The following is a 17,868-nucleotide window of genomic DNA, read 5'->3' on the forward strand; positions in this document are numbered from 1 at the left end:
TGGGGGGGCGGATTAACTATTCTCATATTACTGTTGTTCAGAATATTGAAATAATGCACTGGAAGCTTCTTGTATCCAGCAACACGCTGTGCTTTTATGGAGGTTTACAAAACATGTCTTGCGGCATGGAAACAGGAACAGGATAACAAACAGGTGCATATAACACAATAAGGAAGGTACTTCCTCTGATGACATCACCATACAATACACACTGAGTGAGTGAGTCCCCCCTCCCGTTTTTTTTTTTTTTTTTGCATTACACCGGTAAGGGGCCCGATGGTCCCCAGAGCCCCTTAAAGGCCTGGCCGGCCGCCCTCCTGTTTTTTTGCATCACACCTGTAAGGCCCCCCCGACACCCCCCCCCCCCCCCCCGCTTATCATCAGGAGTGAGGAGAGAGAAGAGATTACACTTGTTTTTTTTTTTTCATCAGTAACTCAATTTATAACATTTACTGTATATCATGTATTTTTTCTGGATTTTTGGTTGATATTCTGTCTCTATCATTTAAAATACATATATATATGATAACAATTATAGACCCTTTATTTCTTTGTAAGTGGACAAACTTACAAAATCTGCAGGGGATCAAACAGGGCCGCCATCAGGGGGGTACAGGCAGTACACCTGTAAGGGGCCCGGAGGTCCCCAGGGGCCCGGATGGCAACCCCCTTTTTTTTTTTTAGGGGTCCGGAGGTACCCAGGGGCCCGAAGGCCCACAGGGCCCCAGATGGCAACCCCTATTTTTTTTTATAAAAAAATATATATTTTTTTATATATTTTTATTTTATTTTTTATTAAAGGGCCAATTTTTTTTTATGGGGCCCGGAGATCCCCAGGGTCCTGGATGGCAAACCCCCCCCCCCCCCTTTTTTTTTTATAAATGTTTATTTTTTTTATATTTTTTTATTTAATTATTTTTTATTAAAGGGCCCAGGGGTTTCTTTTTTTATTAAAGGGCCCAGAGGTCCCGGATGGCAACCCCCCTTTTTTTGTAATTTCTTTTTCTAAAAAAAAAAAATTTGTGTAATATATATATATATATATATATGTATATATATATTTTATTAAAGGGCCCAGAGGTCCCGGATGGCAACCCCCCTTTTTTTGTAATTTATTTTTCTAAAAAAAAAAAAATTGTGTAATATATATATATATATATTTTTTTTATTAAAGGGCCCAGAGGTCCCCAGGGCCCCAGATGGCAACCCCCCTTTTTAAAAATAAATACATTTAAATATATATTTTTTTCTTTTTATTAAAGGGCCCAGCCAGAGGTCCCCAGGGCCCCGGATGGCTACCCCCCTTTTTTTGTAATTTCTTTTTCTAAAAAATAAAAATTTGTGTAATATATATATATATATTTTATTAAAGGGCCCAGAGGTCCCGGATGGCAACCCCCATTTTTTTGTAATTTCTTTTTCTAAAAAAAAAAATTGTGTAATATATATATATATATATATATATATATATATATATATTTTTTTTTTTTTTATTAAAGGGCCCAGAGGTCCCCAGGGCCCCAGATGGCAACCCCCCTTTTTAAAAATAAATACATTTAAATATATATTTTTTATATATATTTTTTTCTTTTTATTAAAGGGCCCAGCCAGAGGTCCCCAGGGCCCCGGATGGCTACCCCCCTTTTTTATATATATTTTTCTTTATTTCTTTTTTTGTAAAGGCCCCCCCCCCCTTCTCAATTCGTGGCAGCCTCCCGGCTTCTCAATTTCAGGCGGCAGCACCCCCCCCGTTCTTTTCTCCAGGGGGCTGTGTAAGGGGCCCCATAATTCCTGATGGCGGCCCTGGGATCAAATAATTATTTTCCCCACTATACATACAAAAATTGCCAATAGACCATGGTTTCCCTTTAACCAACTTCCTTTGCTTTTAGGCTTTACCTGCGCTCATCCTCTGTGACAACAATAAATTTCGGTTCGTACTCGAATGCCCCAGAGCATTGTGCGCTCGGACGGTGACGGTAGCAGCGCTATTCTGAAGAGTCAATGTGTAGTTTGTGGCGTTCCCAATATATATCGATGAGGTAACCACATGGGACACTTCGTATAACACTTCGTATTCCACGGGACCGCACAGGAAAGGATCCTTCACTGGCTGCAATACACATCAACAAAGATCAACACAATGGAAAGACTAATTCCCACCACATTAAATAAATTCCGTGAACAAAAACACTTGGGGCCGGATTCAGATACAATGGCGCATCTGTCCGGCCCGCGTAACGTATCTCCGATACGTTACGCCGCTCTAACCTAGGCCGCGAGTTCTTTATTCACAAAGAACTTGCGCCCTTAGTTACGGCGGCGTAACGTATGTGTTGCGGCGGAAGGCCGCGTAATTCAAATGGGGATGTAGGGGGCGTGTTTTATTTAAATTTTGGTTGACCCCGCGTTTTTTTTTACGTTCTGTTTGAACAGCGCATGCGCCGTCCGTAAAATATCCCAGAGTGCATTGCTTTAAATGACGTCGCAAGGACGTCATTGGTTTCGACGTGAACGTAAATTACGTCCAGCCGTATTCGCAAACGACTTACGCAAACGGCGTAAAATTTCAAAACTCGGCGCGGGAACGACGGCCATACTTAACATTAGCTACCCCTCATATAGCAGGGGTAACTATACGCCGGGAAAAAGCCGAACGCAAACGACGTAAAAAAAAAAGCGTCGGGCGGTCGTTCGTTTCTGAATCGGCGTAAATCATCATTTGCATATCCACTTATGCCCCGGACCAATATGCTGGCTAAAGACCCAAGGTGTTTTTACAGTTCGGGACTGCGTCGCTTTAACAGACAATTGCGCGGTCGTGCGACGTGGCTCCCAAACAAAATTGGCGTCCTTTTTTCCCCACAAATACAGCTTTCTTTTGGTGGTATTTGATCACATCTGCGGTTTTTAGTTTTTGCGCTATAAACAAAAATAGAGCGACAATTTTGAAAAAAATGCAATATTTTTTACTTTTTGCTGTAATAAATATCCCCCCAAAAACATATATCATTTTTTTTTTTCCTCAGTTTAGGCCGATACGTATTCTTCTACCTATTTTTGGTAAAAAAAATCGCAATAATCGTTTATCGGTTGGTTTGCGCAAAATTTATAGCGTTTACAAAATAGGGCATAGTTTTATTGCATTTTTTTTTTTTTTACTACTAATGGCGGCGATCAGCGATTTTTTTTTTGTGACTGCGACATTATGGCGGACACTTCGGACAATTTTGACACATTTTTGGGACCATTGTCATTTTCACAGCAAAAAATGCATTTAAATTGCATTCTTTATTGTGAAAATGACAGTTGCAGTTTGGGAGTTAACCACAGGGGGCGCTGAAGGAGTTAGGGTTCACCTAGTGTGTGTTTACAACTGTAGGGGGGTATGGCTGTAGGTGTGACGTCATCGATCGTGTCTCCCCTATAAAGGGGATGACGCGATCGATACGCCGCCACAGTGAAGCACGGCTCTCTCCGTTCTTCAGCTCCGGGGACCGATCGCCGCCTTCGAGCGGCGATCGGGTCTGCGGGACCCGCGGTCCCGGTCCCGGAGCTTCGGAGCGACCCACGGCTGGGTACAAGTACAGGACGTATATATACGTGCTTGTGCCCAGCCGTGCCATTCTGTCTACGTATATGTGCAGGAGGCGGTCCTTAAGTGGATATTCATCGCGTAAAAATACGGAAGCGCCACCTAGCGGCCAGCCGGGAATTGCAGCCTAAGATCCGACGGTGTAAGACACTTACACCTGTCGGATCTTAGGGATATCTATGCGCAACTGATTATATGAATCAGGCGCATAGATACGACCGAGCGCACTCAGAGATACGACGGCGTATCAGGAGATACGCCGTCGTATCTCTTTCTGAATCCGGCCCTTGGCCTATTTAACTCATGATACATAACGTACTGAAGCAACACTGTTGAGTACTATCTATAATATGTTTTTTATTTGCTTTAACCCCTTCCATACCGGGCATGTTCACCCCCTTCCTCAGACCAATTTTTGGTTTTCTGCGCTGTCGAACTTTGAATGACAATTGCGCGGTCGTGCGACACTGTACCCATATGAATTTTTTATGTTTTTCCCCACAATTAGAGATTTCTTTTGGTGGTATTTGATCACCTCTGCGGTTTTAATTTTTTGCGCTATAAACAAAAAACAGCGACAATTTTGAAAAAAAAATCGATATTTTCCACTTTTTGCTATAATATATATATAAAAATGAAAAAAAAAACAAAAAACATTTTTTTCTCAGTTTAGACCGATATGTATTCTTCTACATATTTTTTGTAAAAAAAAAATCACAATACACATATATTGATTGGTTTGCGCAAAAGTCTACAAAATAGGGGACAGTATCATGGCATTTTTTTTTTACTAGTAATGGCGGCGATCTGCGAATTTTATTGTGACCGTGACATTGCGGCGGACACATCGGACACTTTAGACACATTTTTGCGACCATTCACATTTATACAGCGATCAGTGCTATAAAAATGCATTAATTACTGTGTAATGTGACTGGCAGGGAAGGGGTTAACACTAGGGGGCGATCAAGGGGTTAATATGTTCCCTAAGAACTGCTTCTAACTGTAGGAGGGAGGGGACTCACAAGGGGAGGAGACCTATCGGTGTTCCTCTGTACTGGGAACACACATCGGTCTCCTCACCTCTGACAGGACTTGGATCTGTGTGTTTACACACAGAGGCCCGGATTCAGGAAGAATTGCGCATTATTTACGGAGGCGCAGGGCAACGTTTTTGCCCTGCGCCCCCGCAAATTTGCTCCGCTGCCCTTGATTCACGGAGCAGAAGGTCCGTAAATTGCGCGGGCGTGCCGGCAAAATGCCTGGCGCAAGAGCACGCAATTTAAATGATCCCGTAGGGGGCGGGAATCATTTAATTTAGGCGCGTTCCCGCGCCGATCGTAGAGCGCATGCTCCGTCGGGAAACTTTCCCGACGTGCATTGCGGCAAATGATGTCGCAAGGACGTCATTTGCTTCAAAGTGAACGTGAATGGCGTCCAGCGCCATTCACGATTCACTTACGCAAACTACGTAAAATTCTAATTTCGCGACGCGGGAACGACGGGTATACGTAACATGGGCTGCCCCTGCTAATAGCAGGGGCAGCCTTGCACGAAAACCGCCGTACGTAAACGACGTAAATTGCGTACGCAGGGCTCGCGCAACGTTGTGAATCGGTGTTAGTATGCAATTTGCATACTATACGCTGAGCACAACGGGAACGCCACCTAGCGGCCACCGCAAGAATGCAGCCTAAGATATGCGGGCATAAGAGCCTTATGCCGCGCAGATCTTAGGCTGCAGTCGGCGTAACGAGGTTCCTGAATCAGGAGCATTCGTTACGCCGGGGCAAGTAAGCAATTGCGCTGTGTAACCTATGGTTACATTGTTCCTACTTTTCATACACATCATTCATGTGTACTTACCTGCCATATTAATGTAATATTGTCTCCCTTCTGGAGATGGTTATTTTGCACAATTCTCCAAAATTCGGGCCCCTTTACAGGCGCTGAAACATACATAAATGTATTTATTATTTATTATATGTCTTTTTTTTTTTTTATTCCACCTTTATATCCCTTCTTAGTAAATAAAAAAAAACATACTACCTCTGATATCCTTGATGATTGGACTAATAGGATCACTCCAGTCGCTCCAGTACCCCGATACATTCAAACCTCTACAGCGGACTTGAACGGCGTATGATTCACAGGCGTCGACTTCCTCTATGGTGATCGATTCATTTTTATATAGATTTAGAACCTGAAAAATGTGATAGATTTTTTTGTATGGTTAATGTAACACTGATAGCCTACTGTGAAAAGAATATTCAATGTACAGTTGAACCTCGGATTACGAGCATAATCCGTTCCAGGAGAATGCTCGTAATCCAAAGTACTCGCATATCAAAGCGAGTTTCCCCATTGAAGTCAATGGAAACGAAAATAATTTGTTTTCGCATTGCCTTCAATGGGATGCAATACCGAATGCGGCCAGAGGTGGGGGGCGCCAGAGAGCGCCGAAAGCGTCCGAAAAGGCCCAAGGACACTTCGGCTCATTTCCTGCACCCCCCGTACCTCAGGCCTAATTAGGTACTGCAGGCCAATGTTCGGCTTTTCTCGGCTCCATGCGCCCCCGTACCTCAGGCCAATTGAGGTACTGCAGGCCTATTTAGCTTAAATTCTGCTCGTCTTGTGAGTCAACACTCGCAAACCGAGTCAGAATTTAAAAAGTTGCTCGCAAATTAAAACGCTCTCAAACCAAGTTACTCTTAAACCGAGGTTCCACTGTATTCATATGAAGGTATTGTCATCAGATACTGGCTTCTGTGTTTTTGGTGGACCTGTTGATCTCTTTAACTAAAATCACTATTTTATCTCCTTATGGGTTGTAACTAGTCAAGCTTGGGTCAAAACTGCATAGTGTCATCCCCTTCTCTTTTTGTAATCAGAAAAGGAATACGATTGCTTGATGTAAAGTTGAAAACTTTGGGGATGAAGAAGCTGAGCCTGAGAATGCCCCTTACCTTGATGGTCAGTGGGAGGAATGTCTTTCTCACAGTGGCATTCAGAATGCCACCATTACAAACAGCTAAAAGGATCATTGGTGTCATGATGCCACTCTGCCAAATGGCATAGTCCCCAGAAACATGCAGACAACATCACATAGCAGAAAGGATGGGAAGTGTTATCATAATGGGGGATTTTAATTATCCAGACATAGACTGGGTGGAGGGAACCACGCATTCATCTAAGGCCTGCCAGTTCCTAAATGTCTTGCAGGACAATTTCATGGGTCAGATGGTAGATGCACCAACTCAGGGCCATCTTAATAGCATCATGGGCCCCTGGGCAAAGTAGTGCTCTGGGGCCTCTACAATGGAGACAGTGCAGGTAAACAGACATCAAGTAGGTAGGAGCAGTGCCGGCCCAAGACATTGTGCTGCCTGGGGCCAAGAATGAAATGCTGCCCCCCCCCCCAGAAAAAAAATCACGCCAACCAAAAGGCCCCCACATTCATTATTTTATATCATGATAACTAAAGGGGAACCGTCATGGCTCTATACATGTATAAAGGAGTATAAAGAGGACCTGTCATTGCTCTATACATGTATATAGAGGACCTGTCATTACTCTTTACATGTAAAGGAATATAAAGAGGACCTGTCCTGGCTCTATAAATGTATATAGGAGTATAAAAGGAACTGCCAGGGCTCTATACATGTATATAGAGGACCTGTCATTACTATTTACATGTAAAGGAATATCAAGAGGACCTGTCATGGCTCTATAAATGTATATAGGACTATAAAGAGTACTTGACATGGCTCTATACATGTATAAAGGAGTATAACGAGGGCCTGTCATGGCTCTATAGATGTATAAAGAGAACCTGTCATGGCTCTATACATGTATAAAGAGAATCTGTCATTGCTCTATACATGTATAAAGAGAATCTGTCATGGCTCTATAGATGTATAACGAGGGCCTGTCATGGCTCTATAGATGTATAAATAGAACATGTCATGGCTCTATACATGTATAAAGAAGTATAAAGAGGACCTGTCATGGCTCTATACATGTATATAGAGGACCTGTCGAGACACTTTACATGTAAAGGAATATAAAGAGGACCTGCCATGGCTCTATGGATCAGGATCAGTATGCTGCCCCCCTAAAAGTGCTGCCTGGTACCCATGGTACCACCCGGTCCCATCATAGGGCCGGCCCTGGGTAGGAGGCAGACTGCCTCCCCTGTGTATCCATCACTCTCAGTGCCATCATGGAGCCCCCAATTTCGGGGCAGCATGGGCTCAAGGACCAGCTGCTTTGAGGAAAGTTCAGGGGCTCCCATACAGCTGGGGCCCCTGGCAGTGCCCAGGTGTGCCCTCTCATTAAGACAGCCCTGGCTGCCTAAACTGTGAGGATAAACACAATGAGGGGCTTATGCAGATGTATACAAAATAAATCAAGAGTCAGTCCAGTGTGAAACCAAAAAATTATTTGTAATTTTTTAAAAAAAAGCGGTAATACAGAGTGAGGTATACTCATACCTAATACATCAATAAGAAAATGGAATGTCCAGAGTATGTATTGTTGGAACAATAGGGACAGTAGGGGCCCCCCAAAACCCCCCCACCCCTTAACGGGAACATTCTGTGGGTGGCCAGGGGGGGGGGGGAGAGAAATGCCAAGAACTCAGGTATACCCTCGAATAGTCCATGTGGAGCGCACGAAAGGTAACTCATCTCTGGAAGTACTGTCCCATCTAGCCAGTAAAGAGAAAGTGTCATGTTCACTAGCCCGTAAAGGAGCTTTTACCCTAGGGCTAAACGTCAGGGTGTTGTCTTAGGTCAATTCAGTGCGGGGTCTGTCACCGTAGAAGGATGAGCAGAGTGGAAGAAAGGGGGGAATGGGAGAGGATGCGGACCCAAAGGGGAGGTAAAGGGTGGGAGTTCTGAGTATGCCTAAGTCATGGGATAGGCGCAACCCCTTGCGTCGAAGGAAGGTCAGTGTGGCGATGTGGGTTTGCACACAATAGGGAGTCCCTGTAGTGGGACCAGCATGCCCATGTGTATCTAAATTTATCATGTGTGTCGTGAGCTTGGTGAATGAGTTGTTCCATTTCTTCGATTTTGTCAACACGTACATGCCAATCCTCAATTGTAGGAGGAGTTTTGGATCTCCAATGTAAAGGGACGCATTGAGTGGCTGCGTTCACGAGGTGAAGTGTCAGCGATTTGCGGTAGTGCGATCTCGGTATGGGGGTGTGGTGCAACAAGAACTGCGCTGGGGAAAGAACGATCGGCATAGTGGTGATCTTCACTATACGGTCATGCACCTCTTTCCAAAATGATTGCAATGAGGGGCAATCCCACCAAATGTGTAGGAATGAACCCACTGTCCCGCCACATCTCCAACAGTCTGAGTGGACTTGTGGGTAAATTTTATGGAGTTTTTCGGGTGTCCGATACCACCTGGCACAAAGTTTGTACCTGTTTTCTTGCGCGGAAACATTTATAGACCCTTTGTGTGCGTGATCCCAGATGAGCTCCCAATCATCATCAGACAGAGCCATTGACAGATCATTTTCCCAGGCTGTGCGGATGTTATTCTTGGGGGCTGCATCCGGGATCAGCATGGAGTACATGGTGGAGATCAGGTGGCGTTGGGGTTCTTTAGCGGTGCAGATTCGCTCTAGGGGAGAAAGGTCCCTGTACCATTCTAATGGAGTTTGGGCACTACTGAAAAAGTGTTTGATTTGGAGGTATTTAAAAATCGTCAGGGTGATGTGCCGGAGCACGGTTAGCAAGTCTGGGTAGGCAAGCAGTTTCCCGTTTTGGAAGAACTGGTAGGCTCGGAGTGTTCGGAGGTCAGGATCAGTCACTGGGCAATTGCTAGCGATGTCGGGTAGAAAGTCTGGATTATGAGATAGGGGTGTCAGAGGCCCTAAAGGTCGACAAGAGGCCCTAAAGTTCTGGATTGTGGGCCCTATTAACGGGTGTTCCACACAGGCCTTGGGTATCGAGCGGTGCTCAATCCATGGAAGGTGGGAAATAGGGCAGCTAAGGAACGTATTTTCTATTGCGACCCAGTCCTTATACTGTCCGTGGAGGTGCCAATCAACGAGCCTTGTGAGGTGGCAAGCTTTATGGTAAAGGACTACGTCAGGTAGCCCCAAACCTCCCTTGCGTTTCGGCAGAACCAGTTTGGTCCAACTCAGTCTGGGTGCGCGGCCAGCCCACAGAAAGGTCCTGCAATGTTTCTTAAAAGCGGTGAAAAAGGACTGTGGCAGCGTGATCGGGACAGCTTGTAGAAGGTTATATATGTATTTGACTGTGTGGAAATTCAAGAGAACAATTCTATGTATTTGTGAAAAATGCATTACTTTTTTCGAAAATAATTTCATTCTTTCCACCTCTGGTCTTGGAAAGGGGAATTTGTGGAATCTGACATAAGCCTACCTCTGAAAAGTTCTGAGGGATTCGATTCAGGCCAATCAATAGAAATATGGATGCTGATTTTTTTTTGAATAAAAATTCATTGATCTCATGCCGACAGCCGCGATTGCGGCTTTGTTTACTTCCGGGTACCCGGGCGTGACGTCATAACGTCACGCCCTGGCCCCCTGATGGCACGGGAAAGCCCGGAGAAGCACTGGATGGTGGCGGGAGGGTCCCGTGAAATGGTTCACTCGTCAAAAAAAACTTCCTACGATGTGTGTATGTGCTATGTCGATGTCTCTCCAGCTGATCGGCAACTCAGCTGGAGTGTCTTTCCGTTCTGCGCATGTGCTGGCACTTTTTGACGGAGGGCACATATCGATAGAACACCGGCTCTGCTGGGTGCCTTGTTGTCTCTGCCGGCCCCCTGGATGTCCTTATGGTTTGACCAGGACAGGACAGACATACTCCACAGCAGTTCATCGCTCCCTTATGACATTTAGTAATTGTTGTTGAATACCACCCCTCTCCTATGCAGTCAATTATTCTCCTGATGAAGTTAACAGAGATTTACGAAACGTGCTGAGAAAGTTTGTCCATTTAAAGTCTGTATACTACTTACAGTGATAAGAATATCTTACCATGAATATGGATACAGTTTTTAGATGTATTTGTGATTTTATATTTACGTAATTTGTGAATTTTTATTGTATATCCTGGCGTTTCTTGATAAAGTCTTTTGGGCATTTGGTATATGAATTTGACTATAAGCTGACAGTAAACCCGCCATGACTGCTACACGACTCAGCTGTTTCTTCTGAATGTACCCCAACTGTGTCCCCAAAATGATACTTCCTATAAAAAAGAAAACCAGTACCTTCCATCCACCTTCCTGCCATTGTACGCGATAGCGAACCTGGTAGTGCAAGTCAAAGACAGTGAACCTCGGCCGTGCCCACATCACCAATAAATATCCCATGCCCACCGTCATCTCAGCCTGGATGTTGGAGGGAGCATATGGCTTCACTAAAAAAAAATATAAAAAAAAAAATACATAATTTATGTTCTTAAACAGTTTTAACAGATTTTTTGCTAATTTGGTCAAAGTAAAGTACAGTATATGGGCTAGATTCAGGTAGGGCGGCGCATTGTTACGGCGGCGTAGCGTATCGTATTTACGATACGCCGCCGTAAATCAGAGAGGCAAGTGCTGTATTCACAAAGCACTTGCCTCCTAAGTTACGGCGGCGTAGCGTAAATGGGGCCGGCGTAAGCGCGCCTAATGCAAATGAGTATGAGGGGGCGTGTTTTATGCAAATGGGTGGTGACCCGACGTGATTGACGTTTTTTACGAACGGCGCATGCGCCGTCCGTGTACATATCCCAGTGTGCATTGCTCCAAAGTACGCCGCAAGGACGTATTGGTTTCGACGTGAACGTAAATTATGTCCAGCCCCATTCGCGAACGACTTACGCAAACGACGTAACAAATTCAAAATTCAACGCGGGAACGACGGCCATACTTAACATTGCGTGCGCCTAATAGAAGCAGGAGCAACGTTACGCCGGGAAAGCCTTACGCAAACGACGTAAAAAAAATTCCGCCGGGCGCACGTACGTTTGTGAATCGGCGTATCTAGGTCATTTGCATATTCTACGCCGAAAACGACGGAAGCGCCACCTAGCGGCCAGCGTAAGTATGCACCCTAAGATACGATGGTGTAAGAGACTTACGCCAGTCGGATCTTAGCCTAATTCCGGCGTATCTTGCTTTCTGAATACAGAAAGAAGATACGCCGGTGCAGCTTTGAATTTACGCGGCGTATCTATAGATACGCCGGCGTAATTCAATGCTGAATCTAGCCCTATATGTATAGGGTAAATTCTCTTTCAGGTTTTTATTGATATCTGTGTCTACTGGGTAGATTCACCCATTCCACTTGTCCTGGTGACCAGGGGCGGACTGAACATTAGGGCACCGACCGAGAGCCCGAGGCCAGAAGGGAGCCCATGGTGGTGACTATGGGTGTGGAGTGTCCTGCTCCGGTGACACAAATACTTGGAAATACTCAGTTCGAGTGTTTCCGAGCCTTTCTGAGGGTTCCTGAGTGCAGCCGAACGGTCTCCGAGTATTTCCAAGTCTATCCGGCGTCCCCCCCACCTCTGGCCACATGTGGTGTGCCATAGAAGTCAATGTGGAACAAATTATCTTTGTTTCCATTGACTTCTATGGGGAAACTCGCTTTGATATGCGAGTGCTTTGGATTACAAGCATTCTCCTGGAACGGATTATCCTCGTAATCCGAGGTTCCACTGTAGTTTTACTTTTAAAAAAAAAAGTCTATTGATCCACTGTGACATACCGAGCTTCCACTTCACACCAGCAGGTGGCAATATGTCCAAAAGAATGCGAAAGAATTTTTCCACTTTTCAAAAATGTTTTAGAAATTCCGCATTTTCTCCTTTAAAAAATGTTCATTCTCTTTAATTAAACATTTTTTGTTAGATTAATACATTTTATGCTCAGCTGAACACATGTGTCAGTAGACACCGTCCTCTGCTCTACTGACACCGTCCTCTGCTCTACTGACACCGTCCTCTGCTCTACTGACACCGTCCTCTGCTCTACTGACACCGTCCTCTGCTCTACTGACACCGTCCTCTGCTCTACTGACACCGTCCTCTGCTCTACTGACACCGTCCTCTGCTCTACTGACACCGTCCTCTGCTCTACTGACACCGCCCTCTGCTCTACTGACACCGCCCTCTGCTCTACTGACACTGTCCTCTGCTCTACTGACACCGCCCACTGCTCTACTGACACCGTCCTCTGCTCTACTGACACCGTCCTCTGCTCTACTGACACCGCCCTCTGCTCTACTGACACCGCCCTCTGCTCTACTGACACTGTCCTCTGCTCTACTGACACCGCCCACTGCTCTACTGACACCGTCCTCTGCTCTACTGACACCGTCCACTGCTCTACTGACAACGTCCACTGCTCTACTGACAACGTCCTCTGCTCTACTGACACCGTCCACTGTCCTACTGACACCGTCCTCTGCTCTACTGACACTGTCCTCTGCTCTACTGACACCGTCCACTGCTCTACTGACAACGTCCTCTGCTCTACTGACAACGTCCTCTGCTCTACTGACACCGTCCTCTGCTCTACTGACACCGTCCTCTGCTCTACTGACAACAACCTCTGCTCTACTGACACCGCCCTCTGCTCTACTGACACCGTCCTCTGCCCTACTGACACCGTCCACTGCTCTACTGACACCGTCCACTGCTCTACTGACACCGTCCACTGCTCTACTGACACCGTCCTCTGCTCTACTGACACCGTCCACTGCCCTACTGACACCGTCCACTGCTCTACTGACACCGTCCTCTGCTCTACTGACACCGTCCACTGCTCTACTGACACCGTCCTCTGCTCTACTGACACCGTCCACTGCTCTACTGACACCGTCCACTGCTCTACTGACACCGTCCACTGCTCTACTGACACCGTCCACTGCTCTACTGACACCGTCCTCTAACCTACTGACACTGTCCACTGCTCTACAGACACCGTCCACTGCCCTACTGACACCGTCCACTGCTCTACTGACACCGTCCTCTGCTCTACTGACACCGCCCTCTGCTCTACTGACACCGTCCTCTGCTCTACTGACACCGTCCTCTGCTCTACTGACACCGTCCTCTGCCCTACTGACACGGTCCTCTGCTCTACTGACACCATCCACTGCCCTACTGACACCGTCCACTGCTCTACTGACACCATCCACTGCCCTACTGACACCGTCCACTGCTCTACTGACACCATCCACTGCTCTACTGACACCGTCCACTACCCTACTGACACCGGTAGGTAGAGAAGATAACTTTAGTTTCTACATACAGTTATCCTTTAACAATAACTAAAGATACTGTATACTAAGCTCACGGTATTCACATTCATATCTTTAAAAAGCCTTATGCCGCATACACACGATCGGAAATTCCGTCAAGAAAAGTCCGATGTGAGCTTTTGGACGGAAATTGCGACCGTGTTTAGGCTCCATCAGACTTTTGCTGTCGGAATTTCCGCCAACAAAAGATCGAGAGCTGGTTCTCGAATTTTCAGATGGAAAAAATTCCTATAGGAAAATCCGATCGTCTGTAGCAATTCCTACGTGCAAAAATTCAGACGCATGCTCGGAAACAATTAGACGCATGCTCAGAAGCATTGAACTTAATTTTCTCGGCTCGTCGTAGTGTTGTACGTCACCGCGTTCTTGATGGTCGAAAGTTCAGAGAACTTTTGTGTGACCGTGTGTATGCAAGCCAAGCTTGAGCGGAATTCCGTCGGAAAAACCATCCGACGAAAAATCTGATCGTGTGTATGGGGGCATAAGGCGACATATTTCCTTCTACTGTAGTACATGCGCAGTGCGGTCCCATGGCCTGGAAGTTGATGGGTGTACAGAACAAGATGGCTGGACATCAGGTACATTCTGCAGAGTATTGATTCGATTTTAAAGCAAATGAAATCATCACTTACCTACATCTATGGGAATGACGCAGACAGGTACAGACCGTAGCCGCCCCAGAGGGTGTTGTATTTCCACCCACATGGTGTAACTGAACGTGGCTTTAATCGTGCTAAAAACACATCTGTAAAATCCGTCCTCCTGCAACGTGCAGCTTTTCTCCGCAGAGCCGCCGTGTCTTATATCCGTCTTAATACAGTAACTCATATCCCTATAAAACAAGTTGAAGAATATCACTTAGTTGTGCAATATGTGTGTGCATGTGTATTTATACTGGATGGTGTCAGTAGGGCAGTGAACGGTGTCAGTAGAGCAGTGGATGGTGTCAGTAGAGCAGTTGATGGTGTTAGAAGGGTAGTGGACGGTGTCAGAAGGGCAGAGGACGGTGTCAGTAGAGCAGTGGACGGTGTCAGTAGAGCAGTGGACAGTGTCAATAGAGCAGTGGACGGTGTCAGAAGGGCAGTGGACGGTGTCAGTAGAGCAGTGGACGGTGTCAGTAGAGCAGTGGACAGTGTCAATAGAGCAGTGGACGGTGTCAGAAGGGCAGTGGACGGTTTTAGTAGAGTAGTGGATGGTGTTAGTACGGTAGAGGACGGTGTCAGTAGAGCAGTGAATGGTGTCAGTAGGGTAGTGGACGGTGTCAGTAGAGCAGTGGACGGTGTCAGTAGAGCAGTGGACGGTGTCAGTAGAGCAGTGGTTGGTGTCAGTAGAGCAGTGGATGGTGTCAGTAGAGCAGTGGATGGTGTCAGTAGAGCAGTGGATGGTGTCAGTAGGGCAGTGGACGGTGTCAGAAGGGCAGTGGACGGTGTCTGTAGGGCAGTGGACGGTGTCAGTAGAGCAGTGGACGGTGTCAGTAGAGCAGTGGACGGTGTTAATAGAGTAGTGGATGGTGTTAGTAGGGTAGTGGACGGTGTCAGTAGGGTAGAGAACAGTGTCAGTAGGGTAGAAGACGGTGTCAGTAGAGCAGTGGATGGTGTCAGTAGGGTAGAGGACAGTGTCAGTAGGGTAGAAGACGGTGTCAGTAGAGCAGTGGATGGTGTCAGTAGAGCAGTGGATGGTGTCAGTAGAGCAGTGGATGGTGTCAGTAGGGTAGAGGATGGTGTCAGTAGGGTAGAGGACGGTGTCAGTAGATCAGTGGATGGTGTCAGTAGGGTAGAGGATGGTGTCAGTAGAGCAGTGGATGGTGTCAGTAGGGTAGAGGACGGTGTCAGTAGAGCAGTGGATGGTGTCAGTAGAGCAGTGGATGGTGTCAGTAGGGTAGAGGACGGTGTCAGTAGAGCAGTGGATGGTGTCAGTAGGTTAGAGGATGTGTCAGTAGAGCAGTGGACGGTGTCAGAAGTTTTTATTATTACTTGCATTTTTTATTTATTTATTTATTTTTACAATTTTTTTAGGAGCCCCATTAGGGAGCTTTGGTGAAATATCAGGGGTTTAACCACTTAAGACCCGGACCAATATGCAGGTTAAGGACCTGGCCCCTTTTTGCTATACGGCACTGCGTCGCTTTAACTGACAATTGCGCGGCCGTGCGACGTGGCTCCCAAACAAAATTGACGTCCTTTTTTTCCCACAAATAGAGCTTTCTTTTGGTGGTATTTGATCACCTCTGCGGTTGTTATTTTTTGCGCTATTAACAAAAATAGAGCGACAATTTTGAAAAAAAAATCTATATTTTTAAAATTTTGCTATAATAAATATCACCAAAAAAGATATAAAAAAAAATGTTTTCCTCAGTTTAGGCCGATACGTATTCTTCTACATATTTTTGGTAAAAAAAAAATCACAATAAGCGTTTAACGATTGGTTTACGCAAAATTTATAGCGTTTACAAAATAGGGGATAGTTTTATGGCTTTTTTTTTTCCGTGACTGCGACATTATGGCGGACACATCGGACAATTTTGACACATTTTTGGGACCATTGTCATTTTCACAGCAAAAAGTGCTATAAAAATGCACTGATTACTGTGAAAATGACAATTGCATTTTGGGAGTTAACCACTAGGGGGTGCTGTAGGGGTTAAGTGTGACCTCATATGCGTTTCTAACTGTAGGGGGGCGGGGCTGGACGTGTGACATCATTGATCGTCTTTCCCTATATCAGGGAACAGACGATCAATGACAGCGCCACTGTGAAGAACGGGGAAGGTGTGTTTACACTCACCTCTTCCCGTTCTTCAGCTCCTGTGACCGATCGCGGGACACCGGCGGCGATCGGGTCAGCGGGTGCCGCGGTCACGGATTAAAGCGACGAAACGCCCGTAGCAAACGCTCGTTGTCACGCTAGTCGCTTGAATCGAGCGTTTTCATTACTTTCTATGGGAAATGGAAACACTCAAAACCGCCCGATACGTGCGACAAAAAAGGGCCTGGAACTTGTTTGAGCTTCAGGCGTTCGGCGTCAGGCGTTTTGGAGTGGAGTCTCCATAGGGAATAATGTATTTTTTCCTCTCTAGCGTTTTTGAGCTTCGCGCTTCAGGCGACAAAACGCTCAGGTGTGAATGCAGCCTAAGGCTGCATTCACACCTGAGCGTCGGTCGTTCGGTCGTTTTTTTGGGCGTTTTTTTCTGGCGTTTTGTCGCGCGTATTTGCGCGTTTGCATACAGCGTCGTGCGACGTTTTTGTACTTCGGCGTTTTTTATTTTAGCCAATAGGAAAAATGATCATCTTTTTATCACTTGTTGCTATGTTGGTAGATTTTTTTAATCTTCTGCATGGGCGACAAGTTCTATTTATTAAAGCGACGAAACGCCCGTAGCAAACGCCCGTTGTCGCGCGATACGCTCAATTCGCGCGTTTCCCATTACTTTCTATGGGGAAAAAAAACGCTCAAATACGCCCAAACTGCACGATACGCGCGCCAAAAAAAGGTCCGGGACTTGTTTGAGCTTCGCGCGACAGGCGTTTGGGCGTTCAGGTGTGAACAGTCACCATAGGGAATAATGTTAATTCTCCCCTCTGGCGTTTGTGAGCAGTGCGCTTCAGGCGTAAAAACGCCTAGGTGTGAATGGGGCCTTAGTTACAGCGACGTAACGTAAATGGGCCGGCGTAAGCCCGCCTAATTCAAAGTAGGCAGGTAGGGGGCGTGCTGTATTAAAATGAAGCGTGACCCCATGTAAATGAAGGGCCGAACGAACGGCGCATGCGCACGCATGCTCAGAATCACGTTGCATATACTCCCTAAGATACGCCGGCTCAATGCCTTCGACGTGAACGTAACCTACGCTCAGCCCCATTCACGTACGACTTACGCAAACAACGTAAAATCCGACGGCTGTTCCGTCGTCCGTACCCTAACATGACTTACCCCTGCTTTAGGTGGAATAACTTTACGCCGGACGTACGCCTTA

At 46.1% G+C, this 17,868-nt stretch overlaps 1 protein-coding gene across 2 annotated transcripts in view; it reads right to left on the reverse strand.

Moving 5' to 3' along the window:
- LEPR (leptin receptor) overlaps window positions 1-17,868 on the reverse strand; it is a 126,650-nt gene that overhangs the window by 16,253 nt on the left and 92,529 nt on the right. For both annotated transcript variants that reach the window (XM_040360759.1, XM_040360760.1), the window contains exons 10-14: window positions 14,531-14,730; window positions 10,856-11,004; window positions 5,645-5,798; window positions 5,462-5,544; window positions 1,900-2,113 (exon numbers count right to left, since the gene is read on the reverse strand). In XM_040360759.1, coding sequence (XP_040216693.1) covers window positions 1,900-2,113; window positions 5,462-5,544; window positions 5,645-5,798; window positions 10,856-11,004; window positions 14,531-14,730 — 800 coding nt within the window. The remainder of the gene's footprint in view (window positions 1-1,899; window positions 2,114-5,461; window positions 5,545-5,644; window positions 5,799-10,855; window positions 11,005-14,530; window positions 14,731-17,868) is intronic.

This window comes from Rana temporaria, chromosome 7 (assembly GCF_905171775.1).
Source record: "Rana temporaria chromosome 7, aRanTem1.1, whole genome shotgun sequence".
Taxonomy (NCBI): Eukaryota; Metazoa; Chordata; class Amphibia; order Anura; family Ranidae; genus Rana; species Rana temporaria.